General features: G+C 42.5%; 2 protein-coding genes across 4 annotated transcripts in view; one reads left to right on the top strand and one right to left on the bottom strand.

The window, feature by feature from the left end:
• Positions 1-123: 123 nt before the first annotated feature.
• Positions 124-8,507, bottom strand: vps4b (vacuolar protein sorting 4 homolog B). Of its 3 annotated transcripts, XM_084481391.1 has the most exons (14): positions 8,389-8,507; positions 7,650-7,761; positions 7,180-7,280; positions 5,819-5,930; positions 5,371-5,521; positions 5,108-5,166; positions 4,860-4,979; positions 4,333-4,489; positions 4,079-4,227; positions 2,322-2,403; positions 2,013-2,232; positions 1,767-1,907; positions 1,496-1,634; positions 124-913 (listed from the first exon to the last, which is right to left on the bottom strand). In XM_084481391.1, exons 1-13 carry the CDS (start codon positions 8,407-8,409, stop codon positions 1,533-1,535), a joined length of 1,527 nt encoding a protein of 508 aa, XP_084337517.1. In that variant the 5' UTR covers positions 8,410-8,507; the 3' UTR covers positions 124-913; positions 1,496-1,532. The 3 variants fall into 3 exon arrangements, with proteins under 3 accessions (XP_084337517.1, XP_084337516.1, XP_084337518.1); XM_084481390.1 differs by having other exon boundaries at positions 124-1,634; XM_084481392.1 differs by lacking the exons at positions 7,180-7,280; positions 7,650-7,761; positions 8,389-8,507 and adding an exon at positions 6,746-7,035 and having other exon boundaries at positions 124-1,634.
• A 1,125-nt stretch (positions 8,508-9,632) lies between these two features.
• LOC311361339 (laminin subunit alpha-3-like) overlaps positions 9,633-15,368 on the top strand; it is a gene marked incomplete at its 5' end in the record, with an annotated part of 65,654 nt that continues 59,918 nt past the window's right edge. The window contains 2 exon segments of the mRNA XM_084481506.1: positions 9,633-9,890; positions 10,400-10,552. Of these exon segments, the coding sequence (XP_084337632.1) occupies positions 9,633-9,890; positions 10,400-10,552 (411 nt within the window).

Here is a 15,368-nt window from a genome sequence, read left to right as displayed (position 1 = left end):
CAAATCCCAGAATGCAACGCTCTACTTCCGCATCCGACCAAAGTAGGCTACGGCATGATCTCACGTGGCAGTTTTATATAATGAGTTAATATTTATATAATGATTTACAAACAAAAAGTTCAGTATATTTGGATGGTTTTTATTTTATTTACATTTTATGTAAAATAAAGAGAATAACTGATGCCTGGCTGACCTTTTACAAAAAGAAAAGGCTTACACATTTGTCCTATCTAAGAACAGCTCGTTACAGTAACTCAGAGATGTTCCCTACCAACATTCAGAAGGACAAACTTTTTGTATTCTGAACACCGTAAGAGTTAAGAGTAGAAGTATTCAAACTATATGAGTTTACACAAAATGTGCAGGTAATATACATTTCTTAGCAGTGGTGGCAAACGCACCCAAAGTTTATAGCAATATGACATCCAATTGCAAAACTCAACCAAAGGAAAAACCCATCTTACAACTGGTTTGGAAGGCACACGGTGCACAGCGCCACATCTGAGGGCCTCATGTGCTTGGAGCTGCATTTCAATGTGGAGCATGAATATGATGGGGAAGTCTTTGTCTATGACGCAATGTCTAATTGAACCAAAGTGGCATCTTTTTCTTCAGCACAAACCATTGCTTGTATATTAGAAAGGCTTTTATGTTAATATGGAGGATATTTAGGACAGTGATGCAGGGTCATGCAAAGGTGTGAACATGTGTGTGTTGTAGAATAAGCAGAGGACAAAAACACACAGTTGTAGTTGTTGAAGTCTGGCAGCTACAGTGATCCATCGTCAGAATCAAAACGAGATACAAATATTTGTCGGGGAGAAATCCATGGAGAAATTAACCTGAATTGGCCCAAATGCAGCTTCAATCCTGAGTGTCAGTCTGTCACAATTCCATACGTCCACTGCACTGTCTGAAAAAAAAAACCTATATTCAACCACTCAAATATATAACTCTAGAAACACGGTGGCATCCAATTTGAGTTATTTGATAAAAAGCTTTTATACAAAATAGGAGCAAAATAGGAATTTAATTTTACTGTGAGGAGCACTTGATTGCAACTCAGTAACTCAAACAGGATATTTTTAACGGTGAGCGGATCGGTTTGAACCCATAACATGTACCTTAGTCCTTTGAAATAAATAATTACTACCAGAATACCAAGACTTCCTTGCTCACAAGTTATGTGTGTTCTGATCGTCAGACATATCCTGCTGAAAAGTACTTATATCAGAGGATATTTCTGCACACCTTGGAGAAAGTGTGCTATTTAAAGTACTTATTTATTTATTTGTGTCGGCTCAGCTGCTACACCATGGTCAATTAAGCCCTGAGCCCTTTTTGGGACAACTGGTGACATCAAAGAAACCCATGTCCTCCAAACATGTGGTATAACCCTCGATGTGACGGACAGCTAAGACTGGTGGAAGGTGGGCAGGATGGGGGGGGGGTAATAGTGTCATGACCGGAGAGTAATAACTTTTCAGAATTATACTTCTTTTGCTTTGGTTTTCATCAGTGAAACATCTCATTCAGCCTTCCTGTCCAAAGTCCTCTGTGAATTTCCGCAGTTTGTCCAGGTCTTGATCGTTAACAGTGGGCTTTGTGTTTGACAGTGACCTCAGCATGTCCGACTAGAAGGAAGACAAAAAGAAGAAGAATGTATTTGAAGAATGTAAAAAGAAGTCATGTATTTGAGTGTAATGGCATGTATGTCAAGTATCACCTGTACATTTAACCATGAGGAAAGCTTGCACCACCCTTACCGAGCAAACAATTGGCTCCAAGAGCTTTTCCCCGGGAACGTCCATCCATGTCAATTCAATGGCATTAGGATCCCCCGGTGAGCAAGGGGTCAGCAGGTCATCAACCATCATGTTGGGGTTATCTCTAGATGGCCCCCGTGCCTAACCAACGTCAAACATAAGCAGGAGACACAAAGCAGAGTGGAGTGAGTCTACTACTGTGTACAGGAGGAAAAGAAAACAGTTCCGTTTATAACCAGGGCGCACCTTTTTGAAATGGGTCGCCGACTGGACCTTTCTGACTGGCTGCATCAGGGCGTCTCTGACGATGACACTGATATCCGCCCCAGAGTAGCCTTCTGTCTTTTTGCCCAGAGTAACAAAGTCGGATTCAGAGATGCTGTTTGGGGTGGCACCCAGGTGAAGCTTGAACATGAAGGAGCGGGCGTGCTCCTCAGGCAGAGGGATGTAGATCCTCTTCTCGAATCTGCAGGGATGGACAGGTTAAACATTGGGTTACAGGGAGCACAGGGTGACAGCGGTTTTGTTTTGAATTGGCTAAATGAGAATGCATGCCTTCTTCTGATGGCAGAATCCAAAGTCCAGGGGATGTTTGTGGCTCCAAGTACCAGCACTCCTTCATTGTCATTCCCCACTCCTGTAAATCAAGATAATTCATAGCAGAGAGTTTTAACATGTCCCTACAAGGGTTGGTTCGATCTACATGCTTTAAGGCCTGAACTCTGATAATTAACAATTATTCGCCGAAGGCGAAGTGAATAGTGGGGAATAGCCCCCGAGACCAAAGGTCCCCACTATTCACGGAGCCTGAGGTGAATAATTGGTTTAGTATATACTACACGTGAACACTCCAAAAATGAACAAGATAACACTTTTTGCCGGGATTTATTTGTTTTTATTAGCTGTTTATTTGTTTTTATTAGTGTGACGAGACGACATTACGCTAGGGCAGCTCAATTATGGAAAAAAATCATAACCAGGATTATTTTTGAGTTTGAAAACATGATGCATTTATTCATAATTTCTCTCTAAAAAAAAACACATTGTAAATGAGAACTTTGAAATTTCCCCTTAAAAAAAATACACAAAATGGTCAAATAGAAAATAATGTCCAGATATGTATCCAGCTGTTCTGCAATTTCTATAAAGAAAAAAAAAAAATTTAAACTCGATTATATTAGTTTGGTGATCGTTTCACCCAAAAATCGAAATCTAAATTCTATTAATCGCCCAGCCCTACATCACGAGCAAAATTTTGTGATGAAAACAATATCCCATGTTTGAGATCTCAATCATGGGATATTGCCCAATATCCTGAGATAGCGAACCAATCAAATCTTAGGAGGTTCACGTGTAGCATATACTAATGGACAATATACTCACCAAGCGACAATAATATTATTAGATGGCAATGAAAATGTATTTTTAATAAAAATCTACATTAATTATAGTAATGAATGGTTTTGGGTATAATTTATAAATTGTAGAAATACCCTTTTACTAATGCAAAATGAAAGTATTCCCGAATGTGCTTCATAAAGTCATGGAGAAGGAGGCCATGAGCTCATTGGATACGTTACAATTGTGTAAAACAAATCCACTCAAGCATTGAATAGGATGTTCTGCAATGCAACAGAGCAGAAAAAGTATGTGTCCTTGTTTCTGTATTTTTTGTGAGGTGTACTCTATTGGCTGTTGTGTGGCTCTGAGTTTATGGTATTTGCCCAATTGGGTCATGTTCAAGTCTCTCAGGGCACAAATCATGCCAGACATGAGTGAAGTCTGCATTGCTGCTTTTAGATGACCAGTTTCCTTTTGACATAATTCCCTTGTTGAGAAATCATGTCAAACTCCACTTCTGATTTCATTGCCTTATTTATTTTTTGGTCTGTAAACTTTTTTTTTGCAATGCTGGTTTTATAAGCACATTTAAAAAACAGATCTTCTTCATCCATTTGTTCCTGTCTTTAAAATGAATTTTAGATTGATTGATTGATTCAATACAAGGGGCAATTTCTAACCCAAATATTGTCCAGTATTTAGGTGTGAATTTCATTAGCATATCCACTTAAGGCTTACCGTGTTGATGGCATGATATTATAACATCAATGTCATCTGTTATTATTACCTACCTACTTCTACTGGTAGAGAACTAAAAGCAATGCTACTGAATCCAGGGTCATTTCATAAGCCATTAATTGGTCAATTTTATCCATAGCGTCTCTTACAATACATTCTTAGCATGGGTACCCCCAGGCAAAAACGCAATATTGCAGGAATGAGGAATAAAAGTAAACAGCTTGCTATAATACCTTGCATCTGCACCAGGAACTCTGTCTTGATGCGGCGGGCTGCCTCGCTCTCGTTCTCACTTCTCGAGCCACAGAGGGAGTCTATCTCGTCGATGAAGATGATGGAAGGCCTGTTCTCCCTAGCCAGGGTGAACAGGTTCTTCACGAGCCTGGTGGGAAGATGAGGACGAAGACACGCAGCTTGTTGAGATGTTCCATAGTAACAACACGCCATTTACGCCCTCCCTCCCCAGGTCTATTCTCCCCATTCTCACTTTTCGCTCTCTCCCAGCCATTTGGAGACCAGGTCGGACGAGGAGATGGAGAAGAAGGTGGAGTTGTTGGCCTCGGTTGCTACGGCTTTAGCCAGGTAGGACTTTCCCGTACCGGGGGGTCCAAAGAGCAGGATCCCCCTCCAGGGTGTTCTCTTCCCTGTGAAGATAAGCATGGTTCTTGAATATCGCTAATGGGATGTTCACAAGCAAGCGGCCCACATGGCCTTTTTCATTTAAAGGTGACATATTATACCACCAGGTGTGAGTGTGATTAGCCATTACAAGCCATTTTGAAAATGTGCCGCTTCTGACATCACAGGTGGGCGTGTCCACCTAGATGTGTGCTGGATAGATCAGTCTACCAGCCTACCCGGTAGACGTTGCTCATCTATCCGTCATACATCTAGGTGGACACGCCCACCTGTGATGTCAGAAGCAACACATTTTCAAAACAGCTTGTAATGGCTAATTACACTCAACCTGGTGGTATAATATGTCCCCTTTAAGGAAGTGGTGGAAATTAATACCTGTGAATAGATGTGGGAATTTGATGGGTAGGATGACGGCCTCTTTCAGGGCTTCCTTCGCTCCCTCCAAGCCAGCGACGTCGTTCCACTTGATGTTGGGCTTCTCCATAACAATTGCACCTTGGGAAATAACAGGTTGATTTATGTTTAATGTCACGTGACCATTTCAAAGAATTATATAAAATGGTACAATAAGCTTAGTGCAACTAATAGTTGCAGCAAGTGCAACTATTGCCACCACCACAAACCTGAGAGTTGGTTCTGAAACTTCTTTTTCTCTGGATCGTCGCCTTCATCACTTTCATTTCTGGACACACAAATAAACGCATGTTAACACATACACAGCCACACCCTTTTGTATGAAAGGGTTAACACTAAATCCTGTCATCAAACACTAGCCACTCTTATTCAAAGTGACTCACAGGGACTTAAAATACATGTCATCTAAGAGCAGGTATGCCGACATCTGGGGTCAATCCCTGCCCCTTTCAAATTCCATGACACTACACACCCTTTGTCCTCAGACTGTGATTCTTTGACAGGTTTTGCAGGAGGAGCCTTCTCCTTCTTCTTGAGGTACTCTTTGAGTTTCTCTGCCCTGTCAAGGTATTCTGCACATTTTGCCCGGATGCTCTGCTTCGCCTTGTCCCCCTGGGCTTCATCTGGCAAAATAATACATGTAAACAAAAAGTTAAGATGGAAGGATGCATTTTCCAGATTTATCTTTGAATTAACATTATGTTGTCAGGGTAAACATTGTATTTCTTTGTGTAATTTAGAAAGTCAAATCTTTCCATTTCAACTGTTTACATAATACATAATACATTGCGTGACATTATTTGGGTTTATTATTATTAGTTTTTTTTTATTGGGTTTATTGTTTATTGATTATTTGGAAATTAGACAAAAACATCAAAAAAGGGGAAGTTCATTTTCTGTAGAAACATACTGATACTTACATTTAACTACATGCAGGAAGTACTGAACAGCGTGTTGATACAGACGCAAAGCCTCTTCATAGTTCTTATCCTTGTCCTCCTGTGCTGCCTTACCGGCAAGATCAATGGCTTTCTGTAATACAATATGAGCGATGATTGTGAGAGCTTACAATTTGCATTAGGGTTATATCTGTGAAAGCAATAGAATGACAACACCAGGTAACAGATGGTCTCAGAACGTAACGGTAACTCGATAACGGAGGCGTGCTTTAATATTGACGACCACCAGCTGTAGGATCTGGCACCCAACCCCAAATATCATCCCATGTGTGATGGGAGTCACACCTGCGTGACGGCACCTGCCACTAAAATTAGTGGGTGGGGAGAACTTGAGCCGCAGAGGGACTCGATCGTTATTTGTATCACTTCCCTTTGACGATTAGTTTGGGTTACGACCTTTGCACAAAATAAACATTTTACATGAGACGTGTTCTGGGTACTAAACTTCTGGAACGAGCATGACCTATGAGCAAGGCTTCTGGATGGATCAAAGGCTGAAGGTCTCTGATGATCGAAGGAACAGACGCCGAGCCCCACAACCAATACAGTGTGTAGGGGTGGTCTATCGTGTACAGTGTGCAAAACACCACACGCCCCTTTCTTTAATGGAAGACATCGATACTCAACCAAGCCGCTACACTGCGTTGTTGTCACTGGTCAAGTCAGACGTCTCAGTGATCATAGCTCGGGTATTGAGACTGAAACAGCCCTCATCATAACGGGGTCGAGCGGCCATTCGTCCAATAAAAAGTCAATAGAAAGGTCGTGTTCAGTCGTTTTCGTTGTTAAAGTTCCAACGCCATACCATGTACGCAGCCTAGTGTTGTTTTGCTTGGCGCAGTAACCGTTAGCTCACTGAGCTAGCCGAGGGTTAGCTCTTCCACTTACCTGTAAATTGTTGTTGGCAGCCATAAGGGCTGTCTACTGTCCCCCCGGTCGGAACAAAGGTAGCAGTGCAAATACGCCGACCAATCCGTGTGGTTTTTTTCTAGTCCTGTCACCTCACACGACGGCGATGCTTCAACTTATTTTCTATCGCGGTGATCGCCGAAGAATAATATGGCAAAGCGCTGACTTCCGCATTGAGAAGCCAAAGACACGGGTTGGTGGATTCTGTTGTGCACACAAACGCGCGCACGTAACGCATATACGTCATAACGCAGCCGCCGTCATCGACCAGGGAGTGTTTGTCAATGAGTTATGAATTGCTACCACATTTTTCAGAATGCAACAGCTGAAAAATTAAGTATTCATCCCTGTTGAACGTTGTACATGCCATCCCATAAAACAGCCTTTATTTATTTGTTTGTTTGTCTATTAACCTGCTTTTTGTCTAGGTAGTCCTGAAGTTCATCCACTCGGTCCAGGTACTGTTTACATTTGTCTCTGATCGTTTGGTTGCCCTCTTTACCTTGGGGTTCACCTGATGGAAAGTGGAGAAAGTTTGGTCACCTACTCAATGATTGCATACTGATATAGTAATAGAATGAACGTGAGTTATTTTCAAACTGCAAAGACAGGTAGGCCTAAGATAAATATTACTGTATACATATCAATAAATGCTACACATTTTCCAACAGAATATATGCCTAGCCGTGTGTGTGTGTGTGTGTGTGTGTGTGTGTGTGTGTGTGTGTGTGTGTGTGTGTGTGTGTGTGTGTGTGTGTGTGTGTGCGTGCATGCTCGCTCACGGGGTGGGGGGTATTATAAAGACATATAGGACTAACATAATAAGATACAAACAATGTAGAAATTCTGGTTGAACACCTTCTCCAGGCATCCATTCACGTACGTTTCAGTATGTGCAAAAAGTACTTGACCGCATGCTGGTAGGAGCGGATCGCTTCTTCATAGTTTCCATCCAGGTCTTCTTGAGAAGCCCTTTGAGCTACTGCTATGGCTTTCTGGAAGCAGGCATATTAGTTAATTTGTTCCGTAGCAACACGATGTTTATAAAGCATCAAGGCCTACTCATTCGTCCCATGTGTTGTTACATAGTGAAAATATGATTCAATGATAATAACTAATCTATTACCGCTTGTGATTGGCAGGTGGGCGTGTCACTGTGTTTAATGTCTGACGACTTGGCTTTATGACATCGCTCTATTCCCTTATCTCATTATTAGGTGGTTATTTAGGCCAAAGTATACTTCTCCATATATACGGACTGTACGGAGTCGGAGAAGTATACTTTGGCCTATACTCAACGCAGACGCATAACAACAACATGCTACCTAGCTCACAGTGACTCAAAAGTGACCGTGAGTCACTTTTGTGTTAATATTACCGCCAGGCTATGGACACAACGTTAACATTACATTTATCTGAAAGTTGTGTGCAGTATGAAAAATAGCCTATAAGGTCTCACATGAAAGGATCATAACAACTCAAGCAGGTGTCTTATTTCGAAATGTAACACTCACCATCAGTTTCTGTTTCTCAAGCTCCTCAAAATCCCAACACACAACGACAACAACCATAAGGATAACATACAATAGGGTACACAAGTTATCCCAGAGAAGTTACTTTACCTGTCGGTTTGTGGGATCCATGCCGAATCTAGCTTGGGCATCGGTCTCACAACCAGTTTAGCCTAAAGGAAAGTATCTTGCTGTCCCGTGTTGTTTATTCATTTAGTTCCTGGTTCTCGGAGTCACGGTGGTAGGCTACTCGGGTGCGAGATGATGCCAACAGGAATGTTAACTATGCCGGTTACAGAACGACCCGTATGTGAGTCACGGCAACAAAGTTAAAAAGTATGTCACTGAGAGTCAATTAATTGGTGTGGTTTTTTTTCTAATAAAAAATTGCCTCTTGTTAAAAATTGGTCGAGATTATATAATGAGAATCATCATAGTGTAAGTTAAGGACCAACAGAGGATGAAAATTAAAAAAGAAATGTATTTTTTTTGTTTTGTCTCGCAAAGAGATTTTTTTTTTAAGGTGACACCCAAAACGACATGTCTTAGTGGGCGCTGTCTAATCTATTCTTTTGTAATAATCGATCTGTCCACTAGATGTCGCGCCAGGATCACTGTTGCACGCTTTGGGCTTTGCCTTTATAATATCGGGTAAAACCGTTTTAAATAAGCTTTATTAATTTATTGTGTGATTATTATCATCATCTTCAATATGATAGTGGCGATGATTAGGAAACAGATTGTTGTTATTTATTTATTAATTAGTTATTAAGTTATTCTCAACGTATGGTCTACCTACATAGGCGACTTTCGAGAGGAGAGACATGATAGTATTTTCACCGGGCAGTGATAATGGTGGCCGATGATAATGCTCTTTAAATTAACAAATGTCAGATTGTATATCATTTACTTTTGGAAATCAAACGAAGAGCAGGATGAGTCTTTATATAATCTTTAATTTGCTCAGCGTATACAGTAGACCAGACCTTTGGCCTCTGCTGCCAACACATTATTCTTCGAGTCGAGCTCATTCACGGTCGGCTACGTGACACCTGACACCCCTGTGCCGTGCACACACGCACACACGAACGCACACACACGCACGCACAAGTTTAGCCGAAAGAAAAGGCGCCGAGTTAACTCAATAGGAAACATGTTATCTAAAGTGAACGGCCACGAACCAGTAGTACAGTGTCGGTGTAAAAGTATCTTTCCAAACGACGCACTTGCATGCCCACCTCGCCCAGTGGATCTGAGCAGAGCTCTGTAGCGCTCCTACCCTCCTCTGTCCGCGGGACCCAGATGACAAGCTGCGAGCTGCCTGCCGCATCTAGCGCGGGTTCCAGCAGCGGACCATGGCGAGACGGATGGAATTCTACCCCATCGGCTTCTTTTTTGTGATTTTCACGTCGTTTTGCAGCCACGCAAATGGACAAAAATTGAGCTTTAACAATACAGGATTTAGTTTGAGTCCACCTTTTTTCAACCTTGCCGAAGGTTCAGCTATTTCCGCCACCGCCACTTGCGGCCAGGATGAGTTGGGGAGACCCAGATCTGATTTATATTGTAAACTTGTCGGAGGACACAACACTAGATTCACTCAAAATGTGCCGGTAAGATGATTCAAGCTATCTTCGACTTTCTCAGTCCCTGTCATCAGTCTGTTATCAAGAGTTAATAATCAGTCGGAATCATGAATAAGTAGCCGAAAATGATTTTATATATTCAATTCAGTCTGCTACTTAAAGCAATATTTAGTTCAATGTCCTAGTATGCGGTCCACTTTATCCTGAATTAACCATATTAGTACAAATATGTATACCTGCCTGCCAACAATTTGAGTCACTATGGTAATCCTCTGTCGAAAAGTGAGTTTGAACTTTTTCAGGCTCCAGATTTTCCGCATTGTATTTATTTCTTATCACCTTATGGGAATGTTTGATCATGCGTACAGCCTATAATTAATTTTGATGAATGTTAATTGTTTAACCACCTCTGTATCTACCTTATCAGAAAGTCAATCAAATTGACTCAACTACACTGCACCCCTTACTCCGCAACATTATCTGGTTATTCTGAAAGCCTTTGAAAACACATGTTAACTTGTGGATGTTCCATTTAGGGTCAATTTTGTGACCACTGCAAATCCAATGAGCCAAATAAAGCCCACCCGGTGACAAATGCAATCGACGGGACAGAGGGCTGGTGGCAGAGCCCCCCTCTCTCCAGAGGACTCGGCTACAACCAGGTGAACATCACCCTGGACCTCGGGCAGGTGAGATGAACGCACCCCTTGCATGCTAGAACTGCACTAATGGAGTAGATCTCAACATGTTTTCAACGACTACAGTGAACAGAGGGAACCGCTGATGCACAGGGGAGGAGTAGTATTATTTGAAGAATCTTGTCCCGCCATAGCTTTTAGTTCATTCTCGCCTCTTGTTTTTCATGTCGCTGTTGTCTCGAAGCCCTTGAAAGAACCCGTTATCATCAACACATGTGCATCTGCTGTGGTGGCTGATTGCTTGTTGGAGCGGGAACAGGAATTTGGATATGTGAAACAGTTTAGTTTTTTTTTCTCTCTTCCTTTCAATACCGCACTGTCAGAAGCAGGGGCCTCCTCACGCTAAGACAAGAGGTGGTCATGTGAGGGACGCCCCCCTGTGGACCGCTTGCTGGCAGGGAATCAAACTCACGCCCCTCTGGCCGGGGGATATGTATCCGATGTGACCTGTGTCCGGGGCAGTGGAGTTTGGCCCGTTGCCCGTGAACCACTTCATGTTTGATTGTCATGAGTCAAAAAACAACAACTGAGAAATTCTGTCTGAGGGGAGATTAAGGCTCCTACCAATGGTGCAGGGTGTCTGACATCCATGCATGTGGAATAGAAGCCCTGAGGTCCTGCTGGGGGGTTTGATACAGTGTTGAGTTTCTGGTCGTGAAGGCCAAAGTGTGGTGGGGTTGGACACGATGAACCTATATGTGTCCTCATCCCTTCCGTCCTATATGCCATAATCCCTCATGTTGTGCACCCAACCAATGTGCAGTTCTCTTCCATTCTTGGATAAGCCAGGCGGACTCGCGAGGGAGGTGGGGGGTTAAAAATAGCCACTATGCTCATAGGAGAGGATGTGCGCTGTGCATGCAACGCTTTTGGGGGGGATGTCTGAGTTTAATTTGTGGTAATGTCCCCCATTTATTTCTGAGCAGGGACAAGTGATGAACAGGTTCATGCTATAAAGGGCACGGCTAGATTATCGACTGAGGCTAACCAAACACACACACACACACACACACACACACCTAACCACTGCCGCGTGCATACAAACCACAATACACCACCACACACACCGCTGCCACGTGTCAGACTCGTCAGACGGATCCGACCTGATGTGTGATTGTAAACACTCTTCAACGGACAAAGACTTGCATTGACCCACAGTGGTCGCTGTGGTTGTTAGAAAGGGATAGTCCATTTTAAAAGAATGCTTTGGTTTTACAAGTTCTAAAACCAGAACCCTCAGACATGGAGACAATAGGGCTAGAGTAGAAGAGAAGAATAAGACGAGTAGAAGTTTAAAACTTGAAAAAAGTTAAAGAAAGTTACAAAAAGTATTAGCCTCACTGTTGTTCATGCTTTGGCCTTTACTATAAGTTTATTTTAGCATCTAGGTTGGAATGCCGATTTTTTCTTCCAAGTAGGGGTGGGCGATATGGCAAAAATATCATATCACACTTTTTCAGGCAGGATCACGATCCATGATCTTATCACGATTCTTTTTCATGTTGGTTTTTAAGACTATTTTGCAAATTACTGAACAGTACAAGTTACTGTTTGACTGTCAGCATACTTTTTCGGGTGCTTTCTTTTGAGGTGGTTAAAAAGGTTTGTCGTGTTGCCATCCGACGTGCAAACCTTATCTTTGCAAATAACTGTTGTTTGCGCCGTGTCGGTTTTGGAAAGTCCAAACCAGTTCCATATTACAGACGTTGAATTATTTTTAGGGACCAACTCCTCCGTGTTGTCATCCAATGCCGCTAAGTTGTCAAATAAAAAGGGGGAGGGGATTAAATCCAAGGCACTACCTACTGTTTGCTATTATTGGTTTATTGGTGTGTCTCTCTAGGGAAGGTAGCAAATTGTGTGATTTAAGATTTGGCTGAGACAACTTTGGATGCGTGTATGAGCCTTAGAACCGCAACTGATTAATGTGCACGTGCACTGTAGCATGATACTAACAATCTCTCTGTAAAGGCAGGTTGCGGAGACATTTGAGACATTTTAATTGCTCTCAATCTAATATCGTCATATCACACACCCCTACTTCCAAGACAGCTTTGTTGTTGTAGAAGACAGTTTTAAACTTTAAAAAGTTCAAAAAAAGTATTAGCTTCACTGTTGTTCATGCTTTGGCCTTTACTATCAGTTTATTTGAGCATCTTGATTGGATGCCAAGTTTGTCTTCCAAGACAGCTTTATTGTTATTTTGGTTCCCACACATTTGCTAAGAGGCCGGGATTTGTTTTATTGAGGTTGTGCAATGCCAACCTCAGATATCTAGCGTAGCTCATGTTGAATCCTATGGGGTAGACGGTGCGGTCTCCAGAAGGTGTGGGCCCAGTTCATGGAGGATTAGATCCTGGCATTGCTTTTAACGACGCAGGTGCTCCACTCTTATCTTCATCTTTCTCAGGCGGATATTTTCGATAATGGCACGGTGAATGTTTACATTTTACGGCCAGGTTCAAAGGAAAAAATGCTCTCTTTCAGAAGAAACGCTTCCGCCGGCTCCTAGTGGAAACTTGTTTGAGGCGAGGGGTGCCCAGTTAATCTTTAGTGCGATGTTTATGCTGATCTGATCTTTTAATAATTAGCTACCGTCACACAGTTTTGTTCTAGATAAAAAATGATGATCTGTTGGCCTAAACATGCCTTAAGGATCAAGGCTCAGAGTGGAGGTTAGCTGGTTGGCTAGCTACTGCGTGTCTTGTCTTTCAGATTATTGCTTTTTGACCTATGACTCATGACAAATCCTGTCTTGTGTCAGGAAATGACCTTGATGCCATGTTAGTCGGGTCACTGACTGACTGCTTCTTAAACCGGTAGCTAATACTATTGCTACCAAGTTACTCCTCCTGTTGTATTCCCTTATCTTATTATGACTTGAAAGGAGGGTCATTTTACATCACTTCACTGTACATTATATGAATATAAAAAACAAAAGAAATGCAACAGAATTGTACCCGATCCAAGATCACAGAAAGGCACACTCAAAGTGACCAAACCGATGCTTGTGTGTCATTTCACTTACATGTTCAACATCATTTCAGAGACGCACCAATCCCTGTCTGTGACCGATAGCGGACGACCCCAGTCACCCCAGTCAAGACATTGCTGCTTACTCTTTATATCATTCAACAATTCAATGATGCATGTGAGACATATGAGAAGACTCATACATCCAGGACACCCTAGACGCATCCCTTATCGCTCCCCACTTCCCATCCTCGCAGCCTATAGGAACACATGCGTGTGGGCCTTGTGTCAAAGTATTCAGGGCACGCAGGAGACCATTGTTCTGGTAAATATGCGCACCATGTACCAGCAGGCCGCCAGTCGCGCCCCCTTGTTTTTTTCTTTCTGGGGAATGTATTTTAGGAGATGTGACTGCATGCGGTTCATCGGACTGAGCGGGCCCAGAGTCAGTCATGGGAGACGGTCATGCCAGCCTTTGTGGTCTGTCTGTCTGGCTGTCTGTCTGGCTGTCTGTCTGTCCGGTGGATGAGACCCCAACCCTCTCTCATTTCTGGGTGGTACTCCATAGGACATTATTGGCAATACTTGATACATACCTTGGGTTTTTATGTGGGGAAGGAACATGTATAAATACATATGGTATATGTATTGGTATACACCTATACACTGTAAGTACATACACTGGTATAAAAGTGAATCAATCACTGGGCAATTAAAAAGCTGATTTTCTTCTTCTTCTTTGCCATAACTTGACAATTACTGTGGTTGTCTGTGTATAATAATGATGATTGATTGAGCATTTTACCAGAACACCATAACTATAAACTATATCACTGTATCAAGTGTAGGATTACATGAAGGAATGTTGACATATTTCTGGCTCCATCCATAGTAATGTTGCTCCAGGTTAGCGAGACACTTCTGTTGAGTTATGATATCATAATCTGTTGTTCTCCTTAGTTAAATGAGGTGGGACAGGGATTAGTATGGCTCCATTCCTATTTCTTTTTGCCTGTTGAATAATTCCAGTGGAACCTAAGCTTCTAACTGAGGGGTCCGCCTGCACTCTGAGGTTAAGTCTTTCCCAATGCACCCGTCGCCCCCTTTTGTGTGGATTTCCTCCAAGCTGGATTGTGCGACATGCTGCTGGTGCCTTGTGAATGCATGCAGTGGTTAGATATAGATTAAGTAGGTATTTATATACTTTATGAGAGTGACCATGCCTAAGGGCGATGAATGGATCATGTTGGGATGATTTCTTAGTGAAAGTCCATTCATGTAAACACGCACACACACAAACGCAAACATACATGTACACATACACACACACACACAGTGCATGTAATGTATGCACAAATATGAATTGATGCATGTATGAACGCATACGTAGGGCATGTGCTAAAGAAAGCTCTTAATTTCCTCTCTTTTTATTATACTAAATGTATTTATCATTTGGTTACTAACTACAGTGCCAGTCTGACCCCATGGCGCTATGGCTCTTAGAGCCATGGCTGTGATGATGATGACAGAGGTGATGTAACGTGGCTGTGTTTAGCTGCCTTCAGCTCTGTTGCCTGTGGTGCCGGTCCTGCCGTTTGGATATTTACAACCCCTCGCCACTAGCAGGTTAAGCCTTTTATCACTACTAAGAAGCAGCCAGGTCTCGAGACTCGGATCACAGCCCTCCTAAATCAAGCGCTCAGTAGTGGAACAAAAAGAAATGGCGCCGGTTCAACTCGCGGTGCAGGGGATCTCATAAATAGCAGCGCTGATCAGTGGTCACGGGCGTGATGACGCAGGTGCTGACGGGCTCCGCAGGTTCTTTTCCACTGGA

Source organism: Micromesistius poutassou (assembly GCF_964030765.1).
Source record: "Micromesistius poutassou genome assembly, chromosome: 16".
Classification (NCBI taxonomy): domain Eukaryota; kingdom Metazoa; phylum Chordata; class Actinopteri; order Gadiformes; family Gadidae; genus Micromesistius; species Micromesistius poutassou.
This window is presented reverse-complemented; position numbering and strand designations above follow the sequence as displayed.

Coding starts and splice junctions, on each gene's coding strand:
- vps4b (XM_084481390.1), bottom strand. CDS start 8,409: ATGGATCCCACAAACCGACAG. Junction 5,167..5,370: donor TCACAGTCTGAGGACAAAGG/GTGTGTAGTGTC, acceptor TTGTGTGTCCAG/AAATGAAAGTGATGAAGGCG. Junction 4,228..4,332: donor TGGCTGGGAGAGAGCGAAAA/GTGAGAATGGGG, acceptor TCTTCCCACCAG/GCTCGTGAAGAACCTGTTCA.